The sequence below is a fragment of the Marmota flaviventris genome, chromosome 1, assembly GCF_047511675.1.
Source record: "Marmota flaviventris isolate mMarFla1 chromosome 1, mMarFla1.hap1, whole genome shotgun sequence".
Taxonomy (NCBI): Eukaryota; Metazoa; Chordata; class Mammalia; order Rodentia; family Sciuridae; genus Marmota; species Marmota flaviventris.
The window spans coordinates 84381805-84400357 of NC_092498.1; the positions used below are offsets into that span (position 1 = coordinate 84381805).

Below are 18553 nucleotides of genomic sequence, written 5' to 3' on the forward strand. Positions count from 1 at the left end.
ATTAAATCAAGCACAATCAAAAAAATCATGATCTGTGATTGTTTTTAATTATCTTAAATCTTATGATAACGTATTTTACAAATTTTATGGATGGGTATATCTCTTTTACCTTAATCTTTCCATCTAATAAGTTGGCAAAAAGCACCACTACCAACCACCTAGATGTTCCATAGTATTGTTTCTGAATAGTTGTTTAAAAACAATCCTGAATGATAACTTAAGTCTTAGAAAATAAAGAATTAAAAAGTAAAGTCTAACTTGTTACTGTATTATGCTGACTTAAAAAGCATCTGAACTTACAGATCAGCTTTAAATTTGAGAAGTGTTAAATATTCTTTATTTAATATCATACATAAACCACACTAAAAATGCCTTTCCATAAGGAAAGAACAGCATTTTAGATACAGGGAATTCTAATTAAATTGGCATGGTCAACAAAAATATAAAGTAGACACTGCTTCCTTATCTTCAACCTTTAATAGGCTAATGAACACAAATTGAAACAAATGTGAATCATGCTTGGTTCTGAGAGAGCGAAGGGATTTCCCCCATATTTTAAACATATTCACATAATCAGTTCTATAAAACTAAATATAAAACCAGTTTTCAGATGTCATTCACCATTTTTGTGAAATACCGAACATTACTAATTAAGTCCAACCACAACTTTAAAAAGGGGAAACAGTGATAGAATTTACTGAAGTGGGAATATAACCAAAATATTAATTTAACTACAAGTAAGTTTTACTTAAATCAGGATTGTCCAACAAAAATAATTTTGTCAGTCATTCATGATCTGGATTTCTGGTGTATCACATCAATTAAATTATGGTGCACATAAAAAAGCCAAGAGACATTTCTGTTTGGTAATAAATAAGGCAGTAGCTATTACTCATTAGTGGCTTTTTTGAGGTAAGCTATTAGGTCTGCCCTTTCTCCCTTCTTCTTAATGCCAGCGAAGATCATTTTTGTTCCAGGGATGTACTTTTTGGGATTCTCCAAATACTCCATGAGTGTATCCTCTCCCCAGGTGATGCCTAAACAAAAAGGGATGCATTGGTTAAATAATTGATACTCCAAATAAGAGTACATTCATGCAATTTGTGCTGTTATTTAACAACAGTCCTTCTCTTACCTTTGTTCTTGTTGGCATCTGTATAAGAGAATCCAGCAGCCTGACCTGTCTTCCGCCCAAACAGTCCATGGAGATTTGGCCCAGTCTTGTGCTTGCCTCCCTTTTCCACCGTGTGGCATTGGGCACACTTCTGAACAAAAATCTTCTTGCCTTTCTCAACATCACCCATTTTTAATTCTAAAAAAATGAAAGACCCAACAGTAATACAGAAAATTGTTTTCCCTAAGGAATAATACGGTGGAAACCAATGATCACTCCACTCAACTGCTAATCTATGACACTAAGTACCAGGACCCATTTTGCTTTACTTAGTACATTTGCAAAACTCTTCAGTAGCAAAACAACTACTATATAGGAGAATCTCCTTAAAATATATATTTGTATGTATGAGACAGAAGGTTAAACCCAAATAAGAGACGTGGGAACCTAGCTCAAAATTCAGTTTCAAAAGATGAGGTCAAGGTCAAAAAGTCACAAATTGGAAGCTGAACTGAACTGCATTAAACTGAAACCACTAAAATCCCAACTTTACAAAGACCCAATTACTTATTTGTGCTACAACTTACAGGCACTTCTCTTTGAAGATAAGGCAAAACCCGTTAATTTTTAAAAGGTATTGGCGGGGGGCGGGGTCCTCAGCTCTTTCTGCCTTACCACGTCTAGCTTAACTCACTTCACTTGCACTGCTGTGGTTTGAGAGGACAGGGAAAGGCTGGGACAGGGATATTCCCACCTCCACCAGGGTGACCACGAGGTCACTCACTCAGATCAGTTTCAAGGAGACTGGTGCAACATCCTTTTGAGATGTCCGAACGCTTAACAGGAGGAATGACACATGGCCCAGGGGTAAAAAAAAAATTGACTCCTTGGCATAAGAGCGGCAGCTTTGGCTCTCTGAAGGAGAACCTGAAGCGTTGCCAACGCTCCTGCCCTCCGGGAGGAATTGTTGCCGATCACTTCCACAGGCCCTGGGCAATGGCAACCCGGGGACCGCATCTTTGTCGAATCGGCATCCAAACCGCCTCCAATTCTCCACCGGGTCCAGATTTCTACCTAGTTACGGTTCTGCTCCATCTCAAGACATCCGGTGTTGGTTGCCCAGTCCCAGCCCAGCCGACCCCGCGCTAGCTCCACTCCGAGACCCTGGCATCGGCTTCGCATCCGCCCGCGTGCTCCCACGCTTGTGCGCGCCTCTCACAGCTTTTTCTCCCACCTGCTGCAGTTTCTACGCCTCGTGCTCACCGTTCTTTCGTGGCTAGCGCAAAGAAGCAAAGAAGGATCCCGATCAGAAGCCGGACGTCCCACTCTCTACCCCAAGGACACGCCGGTCTGCGCCTATGTACCGGTGTCAGTGCAACCGCACTCGCTCCATCTCCCCGCGGCCTGACGTGAGGCCGAGCCGGCTCATACGCGGTGACGTTACGGAGCCTCATTGGCTATGGCGTCCAGGGTCAGGCAGCAACGTGCGCGCGCTTACCAGCTAGCAGGGTAGGATGTGTCGCGTGGATGCCCTTTTTCTCCAGGCCTCTCCTGCCCGGCTCTTACGACAGGCCTTGGATGTTTGACTTCGAGGCGGTGCCGGGAGGGGCTGACGTCACTCCCAGCCTCTGCGCGCCTGCGTGTGCTGGCGTGGAGGGTGGAGCGGAGACTTTTGGCTTGAGGAAATTAAACAGCTTAAGGTATCAATTCTCCAGAGCAAGGTTGTAATATCTTTGAGGGGATCGTTCGATCTCCGTCCAGAGGGAGTCGCCCTAACTTTGACACACTTAAAGGTCTACCATCCGGTTAGCTGGCGACCTTTACCCAGGCTGGGTCGTATTTCCACCGCTGGTGCCAGCAGCACCTCGATGGATACCATGAACAAGGAACCAGGAGTTATTTGACAGGAGCTTGTGACCATTTTCTTTTTTTGCCTTCACTCCCAAGACTGGGGAAGGTGCTGCAGTTGCAGGCGATCGCTCTGCCCCATGCCTGCCGCTTCTTTTTCTTCTAAAGTCTCCTCCTTCCCTTCGCGTCTCTGTGCAGACGGGTGTCCAGGCAAGCATTTAGAAAGAAACACGATTTCAGGTGATTTAGAGTGTTCTGGAAAGTCTAAAGGATTGCATCCCTTCTGGTCATATTAGAAATGCAGGTTTTATTACCACTGCTTCGAGTTACACTTCAAACCTAGCTCCCTTTCCTGACATGCATTTCTGTCACTGGGACGTCACGTTTTGACTTCTTCGTCCCTCAAATTCAGCCCCCAGTTTCTGATTAATTTCCTGAATTCTATCTACTTCTACTTTGATTTAGCCAAATGGTTTTTTATCTTATTGCGGATGTGGAGAAAGTTGTAGTGGTCTGGATAGATGATCAAACCAGCCATAACATTCCCTTAAGCCAAAGCCTAATCCAGATGAAGGCCCTAATTCTCTTTAGATTTTTTTAAGGATAAGAGAGATGAGAAAGGTGCAGAAGAAAATTTGAAACTGACAGAAGTTGGTTCATGAGGTTTAAGGAAGTAAGCCATCTTCATAAAATAAAATTGCAAAGTGAAGTAGCAAGTGCTGATGTAGAAGCAAGTCATTTAGAACTTCTAGTAAACTACTTGATTAAGCTGTCTACAATAAACAACTGCTTTCCAGAGTAGATGAAACATTCTTACATTGGAAGGTGAGGCTATCTAGGACTTTAATAGTTGGGAGAAATCAATGCCTGGCTTCAAAGCTTCAAGACAGGACAACTCTTTTGGTAGGAGAGAAAATACAGCTGGTGATTTTAAGTTGAAGCATATACTCATTTGCTATTCCAAAAATCCTAGAGTCCTTTAGAATTATACTAAATCACCTGTGCTCTCTGAGAGGAACAGCAAAGCCTGGATGACAGCATGTGTTTACAAGATGGTTTAGTGAATATTTTAAGCCCACTATTGAGACTTAATTGTTCAAAAATTTTTTTCTTTCAAAAAATTACTCCTTATTAACAATGTACCTGCTTACCTAAGAGCTCTGATGGAGATGTACAATAAGGGTAATGTTTTTATGCTGGCTTACATAACATCCATTCTGCAGTCCATTGATCAAGGAGTAATTTCAACTTTTAAGACTTAGGAAATACATTTTATAAAGCTACAACTGCCGTAGATACCAGTTCCTCTGGTGGAACTGGAAAAAGTATTTTGTGCAAATATTTACATAAAAGGACAGGATTCACATTTATTTTATTAAGGTACATCAGATTGTATAATCATGTCTCAATTCTTGAGAATTTGAGTTTTTTCAAATTTGTACTTTCTGTAAAACGATAATGTAAACTTTGTTGTACACATTGCTTTTCATGAAATTTTGGAAAACTTCTTTAGAGTATAATTTGAAGATGAGGCTGGAGTATACATTTTTCTGGTATTAATGTTTTATTGCCAAATTACTCAAACTTTTTTTTTTTTCACCTTTTCTTGGTTCCTCTGACTAGGTCCTAACTTAAATTCCTGAAAACATAAACCTCCTTAATGAGGTCATTATGGCTTACTCTAGAAACATATGCCAGCAAAATGAAAGAATTTCTGTAATATTTTTTTTTTCTTGCAAGAGGCTGGGTTTTGAAGGGAAGAAGGAATACCTCAATTATAGAAATCATAGGAATTATGGCCATAGAATTGGTGTTTCATCCCTGAATTCACCTTATCCCTAAGGTCTTTATGGTCGTCTAGAATTGATTTATAGAAACGTTTTTGTGCACCAGTTTTTGAGAAAGAGTTCTTAAGATCCAGAAGGTTGGTCTGAGGCTTGGCCACTCCAGCTTTAGGAATCCAACCCAGAATAGATCTTATTTCTTCGTTTTTTTCCATGTTCAAGCCCAGCTGTTCTTCTGGCTTACCTAAATATTTACGTTCTAAATTGATTATTTCCATGTCTGGTTTGGTTTGTAAAAGACTAGGTTTAGCAAAGCTAACCCGGTTTCTACATATATTATATGGATTGTATAGGGTAGATTTAGAGCGTTCATAGGGAATGTATTCGCTTGATTTACAGTAAGATATAGGTCGGGGTTTTGATGACAGCTGTCTCCAGTACAAATCTTCTGTCTTTTTAGTATCTGTGATTTTTGGAAATGGTTTTATGTCATAAATGCTAGTCAGATCCTTTGTTGAGTAAGAAGGTTTGAGTGAGTAGTTAGATAGTAAGCTTTGTTCTTCCTTGATCTTCTCTTCAATATTCTGGTTTTTATGGGTCACGTCAGCTGGTATATTATCACTCAGTGCCATCATTTCTACAGAACTGGGTATAAAGGTATGAAAAGTACACAAAACATTAGGGGTACAATCTGGACAGGAACGTGGACTTTGCTGGATAATAGCCTCCAGAGGACGTCGATTCTGAGTAAGTCGGGCGATTCGCCCTTCCAAGGGTCTGGAGGGTTTTAAAATAGAGTGGAATTTTTCTTGCTGTAGTGATGGAAGAGAAAGAAGAAAATTAATTGCTTGATAAATATTAATAAGTGGCAGGTGAACACTCATTCCAATTTCTATTGTGTAAAAGTGAGATAGGTGTAGGAGTGCACATTGCAAAAAATTTTAAGATATATTTAAAGATATCTGCAAAGGAATAAAACTTCTTTTTCCTTTTTCCTCAAGAAAAAATGGCATTGAAGCCGCAGTTGCACACACCTGTAATCCTAGTGGCTCCCTAGGCTAAGGCAGGAGGATAGCGAGTTCAAAGCCAGCCTCAGCAACAGTGAGGCACTAAGTAACTAAGTGAGACCCTGTCTCTAAATAAAACTGTGGGGACATGTGCCTGGAGTACTGCATACATGGCATACTTTAAGGGCATCTGAGTGACAGGCCACTCCCCTTGTGCTAGGCATGTGAGCGGCAGGCTGCTTACCCCATAGCACAGCCCTGGGCACAAGGCCACGTATTGCACTCCCTGTGCTTGCTCTATGGCTCATTCCTTGACTGGTCGCTGCAAGAACAGTTAGCAGAAATTGCATTAGTGGCAGCCTGTAATCTGCTTAGCTACTGCCTGAGTACATATACATGGTAACTGCACAATAAAATCAGACCTGCTTCCTGCTTGGTCTCTGGAGGTCTTGAATAGCGACTCTGCAGCTATACTCTCCTCTACCCTGTTCCGTGGACCTCCTCGCTGGACGAGAAAGAGCCCATGCAAGAATTACCTTCAAAGATGGCAGAAAATGAAATTCCTAACCTGGACCTTTTAAAATTGTAATTCAGAAGGTCTACAATGGGACTTAGGAATCTGAATTTTTTGCGGAGGAAGTGCTGGGGATTGAACTTAGGGCCTTAGACATGTTAAGCACTTGCTCTACTATTGAGCTAAACACCCAGCCCATGAATCTGCATTTTTAACAAGCATCTCTGTTGTGCTTTGAGAAGCACTGGTCTGAGGTGTTATGATTGTGCTTGCTTATTTATTTATTGATGCTGGGGATTTGAACCCAGCATCTTATCCATGCTTTGTTACTGTACACCCCAGTCTATCTGTGCTTATTTTTGAAATGTGTTAAAAAGTCTATGATTCTTTTTGAGATGTGTTGTAAATATTATGAACTCAGTCATTTTTTTAAAATGTGTTAAGTCTATGATTCTTTTTGAGATGTGTTATAAATATTATGAACTCAGTCATGACTAGTAACTTCAAAAGTAGGGAGTATATTCTAAGTGACATTAATAGAGATGTGTTGGGTGGCAGGAAGAAGGAAGAGTTGACTGGGAAGGACATGAAGGAATTTTCTGGAATGAGATAGTTTTCTATATTATGATAGGAGTTTGGATTACAAAGGTATATGCATTTGTCATAACTCAGTAAAAGTGCAATCTAGATTGGTGCAATTTCAACTAACATATATTTCACTTTCAAAGAAAAAAATTGCAAACAAAAAACTGCTGAAATCTGGTTAATGATATGCCTGTCAAATGTTTAGGGGTAAAGTATACTAATATCTGTAAAGTATACTAATGTCTGTAAAACCATGTTAAAAATAATAAAGTATATTGTTGGATGGCTAGAGGTATGGAAAGGTGGGTAAATTAAATTGTGATAGAACAAGTATACTAAAGTATTAATGATAGAATTTACATAGTAAGTATATGGATATTAACTAAAATTATTAAACTTTTCTGTATTTTTGAAAAAATTTTATAGTAATATAATGCAAAAAATAAAGACTGTGGGGCTGGGGTTGTAGCTCAGTGGTAGAGCACTTGCCTCACATGAGTGAGGCACTGGGTTCGATCCTCAATACCACATAAAAATAAAGATAGTGTGTCCATGTACAACTAAAAAAATATTTTAAAAAATAAAGACTTTATGTATGATGATGGAATTGATAGGAGAGAGAATAGAATGAGAATGTTGAGAAAATAATAACTGTAGCTTGGACTTAAAGAATGGGCTTTTGAAACAAATATGCTTATAGTTGGAGGAATTGTCATACTAGGTCACTAACTTTTTTTTTTTTTAACTTTTAGCTGATCAACTTTGAGTAAATATACTGTGGTATTTTAGGGGGACAGGGGGATTGAACACAGGAGCACTTGACCACTGAGCCACATTCCCAGCCCTATTTTGTATTTTTCTTTGGAGATAGGGTCTCACTGAGTTGCTTAGCGCCTCACCTTTTGCTGAGGCTGGCTTTGAACTCACAGTATTCCTGCCTCAGCCTCCCGAGCTGTTGGGATTACAGGCTTGTGCCACTGTGCCCAGCTTGAGTAAATATACTATGAAGAAAGGAAAAATTCCAGCTCTACATGCTTTGTTAAATTTGTCATTAAAAGCAGGATAGGGCTTATATGAAACTGACAGTATCCCTTATGCACAAGCAGTTTTTATTACCCATATTTTATTCTATACAAAAAAGTTCATATCTGTATCTAAAACAAGTTTTCCCAGAGTCTATTGTTTACATTTCAGTCATAAGCCAGCAATTTTCACTGAAACTGTTTTAAACTTCAAATGATTTTATGTATATTTTATCTTGTTATGATTTATCTGCACATTTTGTGCTCAATATACTTCACAAACATCCTTTGTATACAAGTGTTTCTCTGTAAAAATGATAAAGTTGCTTGTTGAGGGGCTAATCCCTACAGGGTCATGTGGAAATATGGACAGTTGTTGAACACACCTGATAGTGTCAGAGTATATGTATATTTTCTAGCCACAGAGAATCCACATCACAAGAGAAAAATCAAGACAATTAAAAGCCATTTGGTGAATGATAAAACAGTGTACAGACCTATTTCTGTTGTTATGATTTTACATCACTGTGGTAAATGCTGAAGCTAATGTAACTTGAATATGTGCATCTCAGTCTAGAGTTCATACTGAAATAATCTAATAGTCATCTTTTATGTGTCTTCCATAGTTGACATGTTTGATAACATTTTGTTTTTAAAATTTGTAGCCAGAGGGGAAAAATTAAGTTCTAAAATAAAACCACATATATGCATACTAATAAGTAATTTCACTTTATTTATGTAATAAAGTCAACAGATTATACCTTCTGTTATGAAAGGGCTTGATCATTTCTTCCAGGCCATTTCACATAATCAACTAAGAAGTCTCTATTGATATAGGCAGAGAATTCATTGGTTTTTTATTGTAATTCAGCCAACTCTCAATTATTGTGAATATCATGAAGAAGTTTTTAATCTCTTTAAAAGCAATGATGATGTACAAGATATACAAATATGCAAAGATCCAATTTATTAAGAATCTCATTGAATTACGAGCTAGGCTTTATTCTTTTTTAAGCCAATAGTAGCATAGCAGAAAATCTGTTAAAAAATAGCACTGCTAAGAAGAAAAGAAACTTTGTTTTTCCAAAGAGTACAAAAGGATGTTCAAATCAGTTCCAAACAGTTCAGAATTAACTTCTAAAATTAAATTTTCTCCTTGCTAGGTTGGGCACCAGTACTCATGACAGATATAAAAGTGGGCAAAGCAGGAAGGATATCAACACTGGATATTCTCCCTTTAAATAACAGAGTTGACTGCAATTACTTACAGGCTGTGGGTCAAATCCTTTCTGTCCAGTTAATTCTGCTACCTCCTTTTCGTGGTAATCATCCAGTTCAAGGGGGTTCATGGGTCCCAGACCTTAGTGGAAACACTATCTTATTATTTTGGTAGAGTAAACGAAGAATGATAATTAAATTACCCTACATAGATATATCCCATCTCCTTAATAATATAATTAGAACCAATCAAATGGAAACCAGTCCTACCTCTCCCAACTACCCGTTAAGAGAAACTTATCACCCCTCTTAATTAATATTAGTGCTTATATTGAGAAACAGGAAATATAAGAAGATGAAAATGTGTAATAGCATTTGTTGAATATCCCAATTTTGTTCTCACTTTTTACTTGTATTAATGTGACTCATACCTGTAAAATCATGATTGTATGAAGAGATCCAATGGGACCTTTCAAGATTTCTTCGTATGTTGGCTTCTTTTATGGACTTAAGAACATCCCATGTATTTAAAGAAGTGTTGGGAGCGAAAGTTTTAGGTGGTTTTGGGTAGAATGTTGGCTTATTTTTCTCTGCACATTTAGGAATCTAGAATATGAACATAAAGATTATTGCTGTTATTGTCATCTAGTAGAGTAAGGATGGATTCACTATTTCTGCAGGAAAGGGACAAAGGAAATTCTAGGATGAAGCTAGATGCTTTTAAAAAATTCATTAATTACTAATTCTCAAGCTAGGTATGGTGGCTTTTTCCTTATATTCACCATAATTGAGAGGTTTTTTTTTAAGTAACAAAATGATAAGGTCTTTTCTAAAAGCTTCTGAGAACTTATATTAGAGAAATGCTCCTGGATATTCTACAGCCAATGAAATCTGTTAGAGATACAAAAGGTTCTAAGGTACTCTTTTGGCTGAGACTAGCCAAAATTGTGTGCTTCTATTTTTCCTTCCCTGTCTATCATGAAACCATAAGATAACTTTTATGACTTTTTGAGAAGGTTACGTCACTCAAATGCAAATACAATTTTCATTCTTCAGACACATGAGTTTTTGCATTTTTTAAAAGAGGTATGCATGTAAACATGATTGAATGAGTTTCATTGCAGTCCTTCTGGTTACTTAGAAATTCATCTTTTCTTAGATTGATGACACTTTGTTAATATTTATTGAGCACCTATGTGTACACAATAGTGGCAGGAAATAAGGACAGGTCAGAAATAAATCCAGCCATCCATGAGTATATTGGCTAGTAAAGGATATAAGGTATGAACACAAATGAGTGTAAGTAGCTCTTTGCTATAAAAGAAATTAAAACAAAATGATTTTGAAGTTCAGAGAAGGGAGAGATCGATTCCAGCTGAATCAAGAAGCAGGGTTGGGAGTGGGATGGGAAGGAGGAGCCCTTCTGTCATACCACAAAAACTGAACTTTGAATGACAATTTAGAATTGAAACAGTAGGAGCAGAGATATAGATGGTGGTGACAGTGTGGAATCAGCATTTATTGAACATTATGCCACTCATTGTCCTACAGCCAAGCCTTCCTTTAACATTTGCAGAACCTGGAGCTGAAGTACAATTGGAAGTCCATATTCCATTTGTCTAAATAGTTTAAGTCAGCAAGTAAGCCGATAATAAAATATGTTTCATTCTTTTGCTCAGACAGAATACCTTTATAACAACCTGGAAATCCAGGTTCTAATTTAGACCACTAAATGGCGACTCAGGAAGAGCCAACTGCTGCCTCTGGCCTCAGCATCCCTCACTGCTCTTTTCTACTGGCTCCATCCTCCAATCATTCCTACTTCCAGTCAACAGCCATCTGTGGTTACCCCTTTGGTCTTGATGAATATACTAGCTCAGGAACACTGTTAACCCTTGGGAGGATTAGTCCTTCCTCCTTGGGAGGAAGAGTCCTCAGGAGGACCTGGGACTGGGTTCAAAGCCATTTGGTCAGGGAATTTTGTGGTTCAAGAACATGTTCTGGAGTGGGTCAGAGAAGCATGGGCTCCCCTGGACATATATCCTCTTGGCCCCATGTAGACTCCCTGTTTCCTAGGGAAATGCACAGCTAGAGAAGGGCCAGAGTCAGGCCCCCTGAGGTGTGGAGCTCTCTAACTTTCTAGATCCTAAACGTGTTGCTGCTGCTACAACTCTGTAAGGTTGAAGTGATCCCCATTTTACATAGTAGAATACTCACGGGAAAGTTGCCTCAAGAATTATGAAATGCCTACCTCTATTAAACCTTTAACCAAAATGTGACTTTGTTTTTTCAGGGTTAAAGAATGCCTTCTTTGTTCTCTTTATCTTTTTCGTTATTTGCAGTGCTAGCTTACTTGCAAATAAGAAGGAAAATTTTCCAAAATTGTTCTAAGGGGCTAGATTAATCTTATGTCTTATATTGGTTGAAATAATAGCAGTGATCTATTGAAATGCAGTCTAGGGCTCAAAAAAGAAAACGGGAAATGTGAACTTCAGCCTATAGTGTTTTGGTCATAGTTTAAGAGTCAGGAAATACATGAGGGTGAGGAGCTGGTCAATATTTAAAATGTGAAGGTGATTTTATTCAGAGAGGGTAATGAGAGAGGAGCTGGTAGCAGTCATTCACACAATAGGTATTCACTGGTTAAGTACACCAATCTGAGGGCAGAGTTTTTTCCTGATATGGAGGTAAATACAAGGAAGGAATTCCAATTCCTGACATTTGAGTTTCTAGGCTTTCCAGTCTATAAAAAGGAGTTAATTGTTTTGAATATGGAATTAGAGGATATGAATTTGAATATGAATTAGAGGAATATAACCATACAAACTGTGGTTACATTTCTAGCATAGCCTGTGAAATATATGTAGCTTTTAACTTAGTTATTCATTAAATGTTTATTAAGTATTAGATGCAAAACTATGTACAAGGTTCCAATGTCTTTGTGTCATCTCCAAAACTCCACATATCACCATTAAAATAACAGAAAACCATGCAGTTAGGGAAGAGTACTGCCTGAGATGGAATGGTGGAAATATGAAGGTGCAAGATAGAAGATGGGGAGCATGGTTGAAGGGGACACAGTGAGGGTGCCATGTTTTTTCTCATTCTGGATACCATGGATGTTGCTGGGGCTGAGCAGGTGAGATGTAGAGCCTAGAGTGGTGGGGGGAATGGAGAGGTACACTTGTGGACATCTCATGATTTGATAAGATGAGACGTTTCCAAAGGAGGTGCATGCATGCTCACCAAATTCATTATGTCCAGCTGAGAATGAGTTTGGATTATGGGGACTCTCTGGAAAGACAAATACCCCAGAAATGAGGATAGTAACTCATTAGTGCATTATGATTATATGTAATAGTAGGGTTACATATAATCATAATGTAACTATTACTATTACATATAATCATAATGCACTAATAAAAGCATTAAATAAATAAAAATTAAGCCCTAGTACTTAAATTTTAAAAGGTTAAGCCATCTTATTTATTATAAGCCATCTTATTATTTAGAACATTCTTCTTTCCAAAGTTATCTGTTTCTTAATGTTGCTAGGTCAACCAAGTTTTATAATCATTGGAATAATAATGCTGATAGCAGTTAATATTTATTATGAGCTAGTATTAATATGGTGCTAGGTACTTTTATATGAATTTCATTCTCAGGACAACAGTTTTATTATCATTCCTATTTTATCTGTTAGGAAATTGAGGTACTAAAGGATTAAATATATTACCCAGGTCACAGAGCTGATAAGGTAGAGCCATGAGCTGAGCCTCTTTAAAATTCACACTCTACTAATACATTATATATATTTTTTTATTGGCTTGGATGGAAAAAATACTAAAGTACAGTTTCTAGAGTTTTCTCTTTTGCAGCTAGGTGACACATGTTAGGACCTGTTTATCAGGTTATTTGTGTCTTTTCTCTTCCCTTGGGGCATAGGATGAAATAGGAGGAGAGAGAAGACTATTAGCTCACAAGTATGAGTTACAAGTCTTTGAACAAGCATTCTTGCTATGGGTTACTTTCTCAGAGGAATTATCTAATGGATGTGGGTGAAGCCAGTTAAGGAACAGAAGTTAACAGCATAGATTAGAGTCTTACAAACCTGACTTCTGTGATCATGACCTCATCTCAAACTCTCTGAGCCTCAGTTTCCTTATCTATAAAATGGACTTGATAATATTAATCTTATGAGATTTTTATAAGAATTAAAGTACATCTAAATTACTTAATGTATAGCAATTTCTCAATAAATGGTAGCTTTTGTTTTAGTTTGTTTTAGACTTAATATAATTGCACTAATAATGATGGGGACAACGACAGCTTATAAATCTTTCTGAAAGTCTCTCATTTACTCTATGCATATTTGCAATAACTTGATATATTATGAATTATAAGAATTTAAAAACAGGATTAAGGCTGTGAAACAGTTCTTCCCTACCATCTTTCTGAGGGGAACTCTTTTGTTTTATAACTGTAGAAATGTTCCATTAACTAACCAAAGTATGTGAAATCAGCTAATAAAATTGAAAAATGTGAACCATAGTCAAAAATCTCAAAAGTTTCACCTAAATAGAAAAATAAAACAATCTGTCTTTTTGAGTTTTAGAAACTATTGGGTAAAAATATATTGTACTTTCTCTTAAAACACACATTTTGAAAGATAACTTACATCATAATACACATCCTGACCTGGCCACGTCAATGATTTCTTCTTTGAATCCGTGGGAAAATCAAGCAGTTCATATCTGTAAGGATTACCTGAAATTTTCAAGAAAAGCACTGTTATCCTGAACAATTAAGAACAGCCTTTTAACAAATGGGTTTATGGAGGAAATAAATAGAAACAATATAGATTAGAGATGAATTCTGGTGTATATTATACAGTATAACTTTTAAAAATATTGGTGCTGGGGATTGAACTCAAGGCCTTGCATATACTAAGGGCTACACTCTTAGCCCCTTCTTATAACTTTCAAGATGCAGCCTATCCTTTAATTCTTGAGCCTTTATATGGGCAGCATGTGGACCAGAGTGAGAATGAGTCTCTAATCTTAGTGTTCTCAGCAGTGATAGAGGGCACTTATACTTAACAAGCAAAATCCTTAGGTACATAATAAATCTTCCTGGATCTTCTTTCTGGTGTCTGGAGGCTCAACAGATAAATTTCTTTACTATCTGTTTTGGCTCTTCTTTACCCAAATATAGAAAGGTTTTTATTATTATTTTTTAATGGAATTGTACTTGCTTACCAAAAAGGTAGTAAAAGAGAACATTTTAAAGAATACAGCTTCTTAGGTCTTGTTTTGTGTTTAATGAACATTACCAAATACAGCATGGCTGCCTCTGTTCTCATTTTAAATTTCAAGCTAAAGAATATTCTGAATACCCATTATTATTATTTTTTCCTTATGGTACTGGGGATTGAGCCCAGGGCCTTGTACATGCTTAGGCAAGCAGTCTATCACTGAGCTACATCCCCAGCCCATATTATTTTGAGACAGGGTCTAATTTGCCCAGGCTGGCCATGACCTTGTGATCCTCTTGCCTCATCTTCCTGAATAGCTGGAGTTATAGATATGCACCACCATTCCCAGCTCCATTCTAATATATAACAAGAACAAAGGCTGGCATTTATTGAACACTTCCAAAGCACCAGCCACTGTACTGTTTTTAATATACCATCACATGCATTTCTCATAAAATTATTATGAGAAAGATACTATTATTCCCATGTCAGTGAATAAAGAAACTGAGGCACAGAGAGAATAAGAAATGTATGCAAGTTCATAGCACTAGTAGATGGAATTCAAACTCAGGCAATCTGATTCTAGAGCATGTACTCTTACCCTACATACTATTTATTTCTAATAAAAGGTTAAAATAAGTGGAAGATTAGAAACCCAACAGAGTACTAGTTCATGGAAAGATCTTTTTATACTTATTAACAGATTCATCTTAAAGTCCCTAAGAGTGAGTGACTGGTCAGAAAGAGGTAGATGCTTGGAAGAGCAGAAAATGAAGAAGGCAACTTGTTTCTTTAGTCCCTAAAAGGTGTTTTTATGAGTTCAACACATATTTCTGTGACTTCTTGCTAACTATGTACTAAATATAATTTCAGAAATTATCTAATTCAGGACTGAAAATAATGAATTAATTTTGATAGTTTCCCTAACACAATTATAAACTTTCAGTTGTTTAGATATATATCTTGGGTTTCTTTGCATAGCACTCACTCATCTCACTCTCCCAATATAACTAAGCATAGCCTCAGCACCAGACAAATGTTCTAGAAGAATCAGTTTGCACTGCCTCTTATCAATACTGACTGGTCTGAGAGGTAATGTAAAATTTCATCATGGTGAACACACACTGGAGTCACTATATGAAAGCAAACAAACTGTTAACACTTATCTTTGTTATCTATGAAGTTGGCACTAATACTCCCATTTTAGAGATTGAGAAGTGAAGACGGAAGTTAAGAAACACCACTATAGTCCACAGTAAATGGTAAGGGCAGAATTTTATGCCTATACTCTGACTCCAGAGTCCTTGCCTCTGGACTGGGAGTGTAGTTCAGTGGTAGAGTACTTGCCTAGCATGTGTAAGGTTCTGGGTTCAACCCTTAGTATGGAGGGAAAAGAAAAGTCTGCTCTTAAGTCTTCTGCTACACACTTTTTCAAAACCCAAAACATACCTGTCTGCTAACAAGGTGCTGAGGTTGTTATTGATGATCCTTGCACTTTGGTACAAATATATTCATGTAAAGAAGACAATTAATGTTATAGGACAATTCTTGAGTTTTATCTACTCCACAGCATAAATTATTAACTCAACAAGTATTTATTTTTTCCTACTACATGCCTTTTCTGTTACCTTCAATTATCCTCTCTTTAGCATCTTTCAGACATTCAGAGGTGTCATCTGCTTTCATGCATGTGTATATCTCCTCAGCAAAGACTGAGGAATCTAGGGTGGGTGAGACTCTAGGATGGGTGCAGAGGATTACTGTCCTCTCTAATAAAATACATCCACAAAGATGCTCCAGGGTGTCAAGAGAATGTGAATAAATTAGTGTCTGAGTCTTAGTTCAAATGTTAAGCTTTCAATTTAATCACTGCTTCTGTCTTGCCCCTTATGCTCATCATCTAAGCTAGGACAGAATTTTTTTTTTTCTTTGCTACTGGGGATTGAACTCAGGGGCACTCAACCACTGAGCTACATCCTCAGCCCTATATTGTACTGCATTTAGAGACAGGGTCTCACTGAGTTGCTTAGTGTTTCGCTTTTACTGAGGCTGGTTTTGAATTCTCAATCCTCCTGCCTCAGCCTCTGGAGCTGCTTGATTACAAGTGTGCACCACTGTGCCTGGCTAGGATGGAATTTTTTAAAGCTAAACCACAAGAACAGGAAGGAAATGAAAACAAAACATATATAGAATGAAGACAACCAATTCTATATTTCTGGTTTCTGATTCTACAATGGGAGGAATGTGTGAAGTAAGAGAATCAAAAGCACCTGTAGAGTCTGGTTTAATGGTCTGCAGTGGGTCCCTGATGATTGTGTGGTGCATCCACAGTCGGGTAAAACTTTTCTAATATACTGAGGGGTCACATGTCTGTGTTTTGAGTCCTTCATGCGTCTTGCTTTCTTTAATTTTATTATTGAATAAATTCCAATAATAATAAGAATCAATAGTTTTAATTTTAAGTCACATTTTACCTCTTGTCTTCAAAATTGTTGAATCATAGGTCTTGGTTGGCACCGTGGGAGCAAATGGCTGGTGAGTGCAGGCTTTAATACCATTGTAGAGCTCCTTAGGTGACGTAAAGGTCGGGAACATGGCTCCACGAGAGATGTGTGTATGGTAAGGGTGATCAATTGGATATGGTAAGCAGATTTCGCTAAGATTTATTGAGTAAATAAAAAAAACAGAAGAAAAAGAAGTGCGATGAAAAAATTAATCATCAAATATTTATTGGGACTCTTTGTTATGGCTTATAGTGTTCTAATCCTTGAGGATGACAGTAACCCAGATAAAGTTCCTATAATCATGGAGTTGGCAGTCTGTAGACTATCTTCCAAGACCTATGAAATTTTCTTAATTTTGCTAGACAAAACTAAATTTCATTTTAAAAAATAAACCATACTTAATTCTTTATCATGAATAATCTCCATAACTGGGTAATAATATAAGCAATATATGGATATTTTTAGTTTTCAGAGGATGTAGGAAGAATTTCTAGTTGCTTTTAATTTCTGTTTCCTGTTTTAAAAGATCCATGTACTTTATTTTATGAAATAATTTTGGATATTTAGTTCAGTAATACACTCATCTTGGATTGAACTTTCAACCCAGGGATCTGTTTTTTAAGTAATGGATCAACAAAATATATTGCCCGTTTATGTACACAAACTCTTTTGAAATAAAAAAGCCAAAAATAGATCACTGAAGGAAAAAAAGAAAAAGGCCACAGTGATAATTTTCCTATTATTTGGAGTACCGACAGAGGTTAAGGGAAAATAAAAACAACAACAACAAAACCCACTGTCTAAACCAGAAGAAAATTGAGATCAGGAAGGTTACAGAATAGAAAAATGTTATTTTGTAGAAAAATTTTGTAGAAAGACCAATGTTATGGGTTGAATTGCATCTCTCCTCGAAATCCATATGTTGAAGTGCTAACCCCAAAGGCATTATAGTAGGTTCTAATTTGGAAATAGGGTTGTTGTTCACATAATGAGTTAAGAGAGGGATCATACTGAAGAATGGGTTCTTAATCCAGTGAGCCTAGTGTCCTTATGAAAAGGGAAACTTGGACTCAGATGAGCACACAAGAATGCTATGTGAAGATGAAGGGAGAGATTAGGGTGACACATCTGTAAGCCAAGGAACACCAAGGACTCCAGCAAACCATCAGAAGCCAGGTGCCAAGCAGGGAGCAGGTTCTTTTTCAGAGCTCCAAGAAGGAACCAATCCTGCCCCAACACCTTGATCTTGGACTTCTAGCCTCCCACTTTGAAGCTTATCAAGCTACAAATAGAATCTTGAATCCAATAATTATAGCCCAGCTAAAAGGACTTTTCTTTTCATACTTCTTATGAACAAAACTAGTAAAGTCCAAAACAAGGTTTCTTCACATAGTTGTTTAAAAAACAAAAACAAAACAAAGCCCCTCAAAACCTAAATCTTGATTTCTATTCTTTTTTTTTTTCTTTCTTTCTTTTTTTTTCTTAGTACTGGGGATTTAACCCAGGGATGCTTCACCACTGAGCTAAATTCCTAGTTCTTTTTTATATTTAGTTTTATTTAGAGGCAAGGTCTTATGAGTTGCTAAGGGCCTTGCTAAGTTGCTGAAGCTGGTTTTGAACTCACGATCTTCATGCCTCAGCTTCCCAAGCTGCTGGGATTACAGGCATGTGTCACTGTGCCCAGCTAGACCTTGATTTTAATA

The 18553-nt window shown here is 37.4% G+C and overlaps 2 protein-coding genes and 1 long non-coding RNA gene across 7 annotated transcripts in view; 1 reads left to right on the forward strand and 2 right to left on the reverse strand.

The window, feature by feature from the left end:
* Window positions 1-314: 314 nt before the first annotated feature.
* Window positions 315-2629, reverse strand: Cycs (cytochrome c, somatic). Of its 4 annotated transcripts, none has more exons than XM_071613841.1 (3): window positions 2613-2629; window positions 1136-1312; window positions 315-1037 (listed from the first exon to the last, which is right to left on the reverse strand). In XM_071613841.1, the coding sequence occupies exons 2-3, from the start codon at window positions 1302-1304 to the stop codon at window positions 889-891; spliced, it is 318 nt and encodes a 105-aa protein (XP_071469942.1). In that variant the 5' UTR covers window positions 1305-1312; window positions 2613-2629; the 3' UTR covers window positions 315-888. The 4 variants fall into 4 exon arrangements, with proteins under 4 accessions (XP_071469942.1, XP_027788463.1, XP_027788464.1 ...); XM_027932662.2 differs by lacking the exon at window positions 2613-2629 and adding an exon at window positions 2378-2509; XM_027932663.2 differs by lacking the exon at window positions 2613-2629 and adding an exon at window positions 2349-2509.
* A 41-nt stretch (window positions 2630-2670) lies between these two features.
* LOC139706147 (uncharacterized) overlaps window positions 2671-18553 on the forward strand; it is a 78860-nt gene continuing 62977 nt past the window's right edge. Inside the window, exons 1-2 of one of the 2 annotated variants that reach the window (XR_011707817.1) lie at window positions 2671-2814; window positions 5390-5493. This is a non-coding gene — a long non-coding RNA (uncharacterized lncRNA). Of the gene's footprint in view, window positions 2815-4440; window positions 5494-18553 lie in introns of those variants that run through there. The other variant, XR_011707816.1, reaches the window with a different exon arrangement.
* The window catches only part of Spmip4 (sperm microtubule inner protein 4), a 32216-nt gene continuing 18396 nt past the window's right edge, over window positions 4734-18553 (reverse strand). The window contains exons 6-10 of the mRNA XM_027932637.2: window positions 16821-17002; window positions 13771-13859; window positions 9524-9698; window positions 9143-9234; window positions 4734-5558 (exon numbers count right to left, since the gene is read on the reverse strand). Of these exons, the coding sequence (XP_027788438.2) occupies window positions 4734-5558; window positions 9143-9234; window positions 9524-9698; window positions 13771-13859; window positions 16821-17002 (1363 nt within the window). The remainder of the gene's footprint in view (window positions 5559-9142; window positions 9235-9523; window positions 9699-13770; window positions 13860-16820; window positions 17003-18553) is intronic.

What these genes read in the sequence shown, in the direction of transcription:
- Cycs (XM_071613841.1), bottom strand. Translation starts at nt 1,304, where the DNA reads ATGGGTGATGTTGAGAAAGGCAAGAAGATTTTTGTTCAGAAGTGTGCC. An exon ending in AGATGCCAACAAGAACAAAG is followed by an intron (nt 1,038 to 1,135) that starts GTAAGAGAAGGA and finishes CTTTTTGTTTAG; the next exon opens with GCATCACCTGGGGAGAGGAT.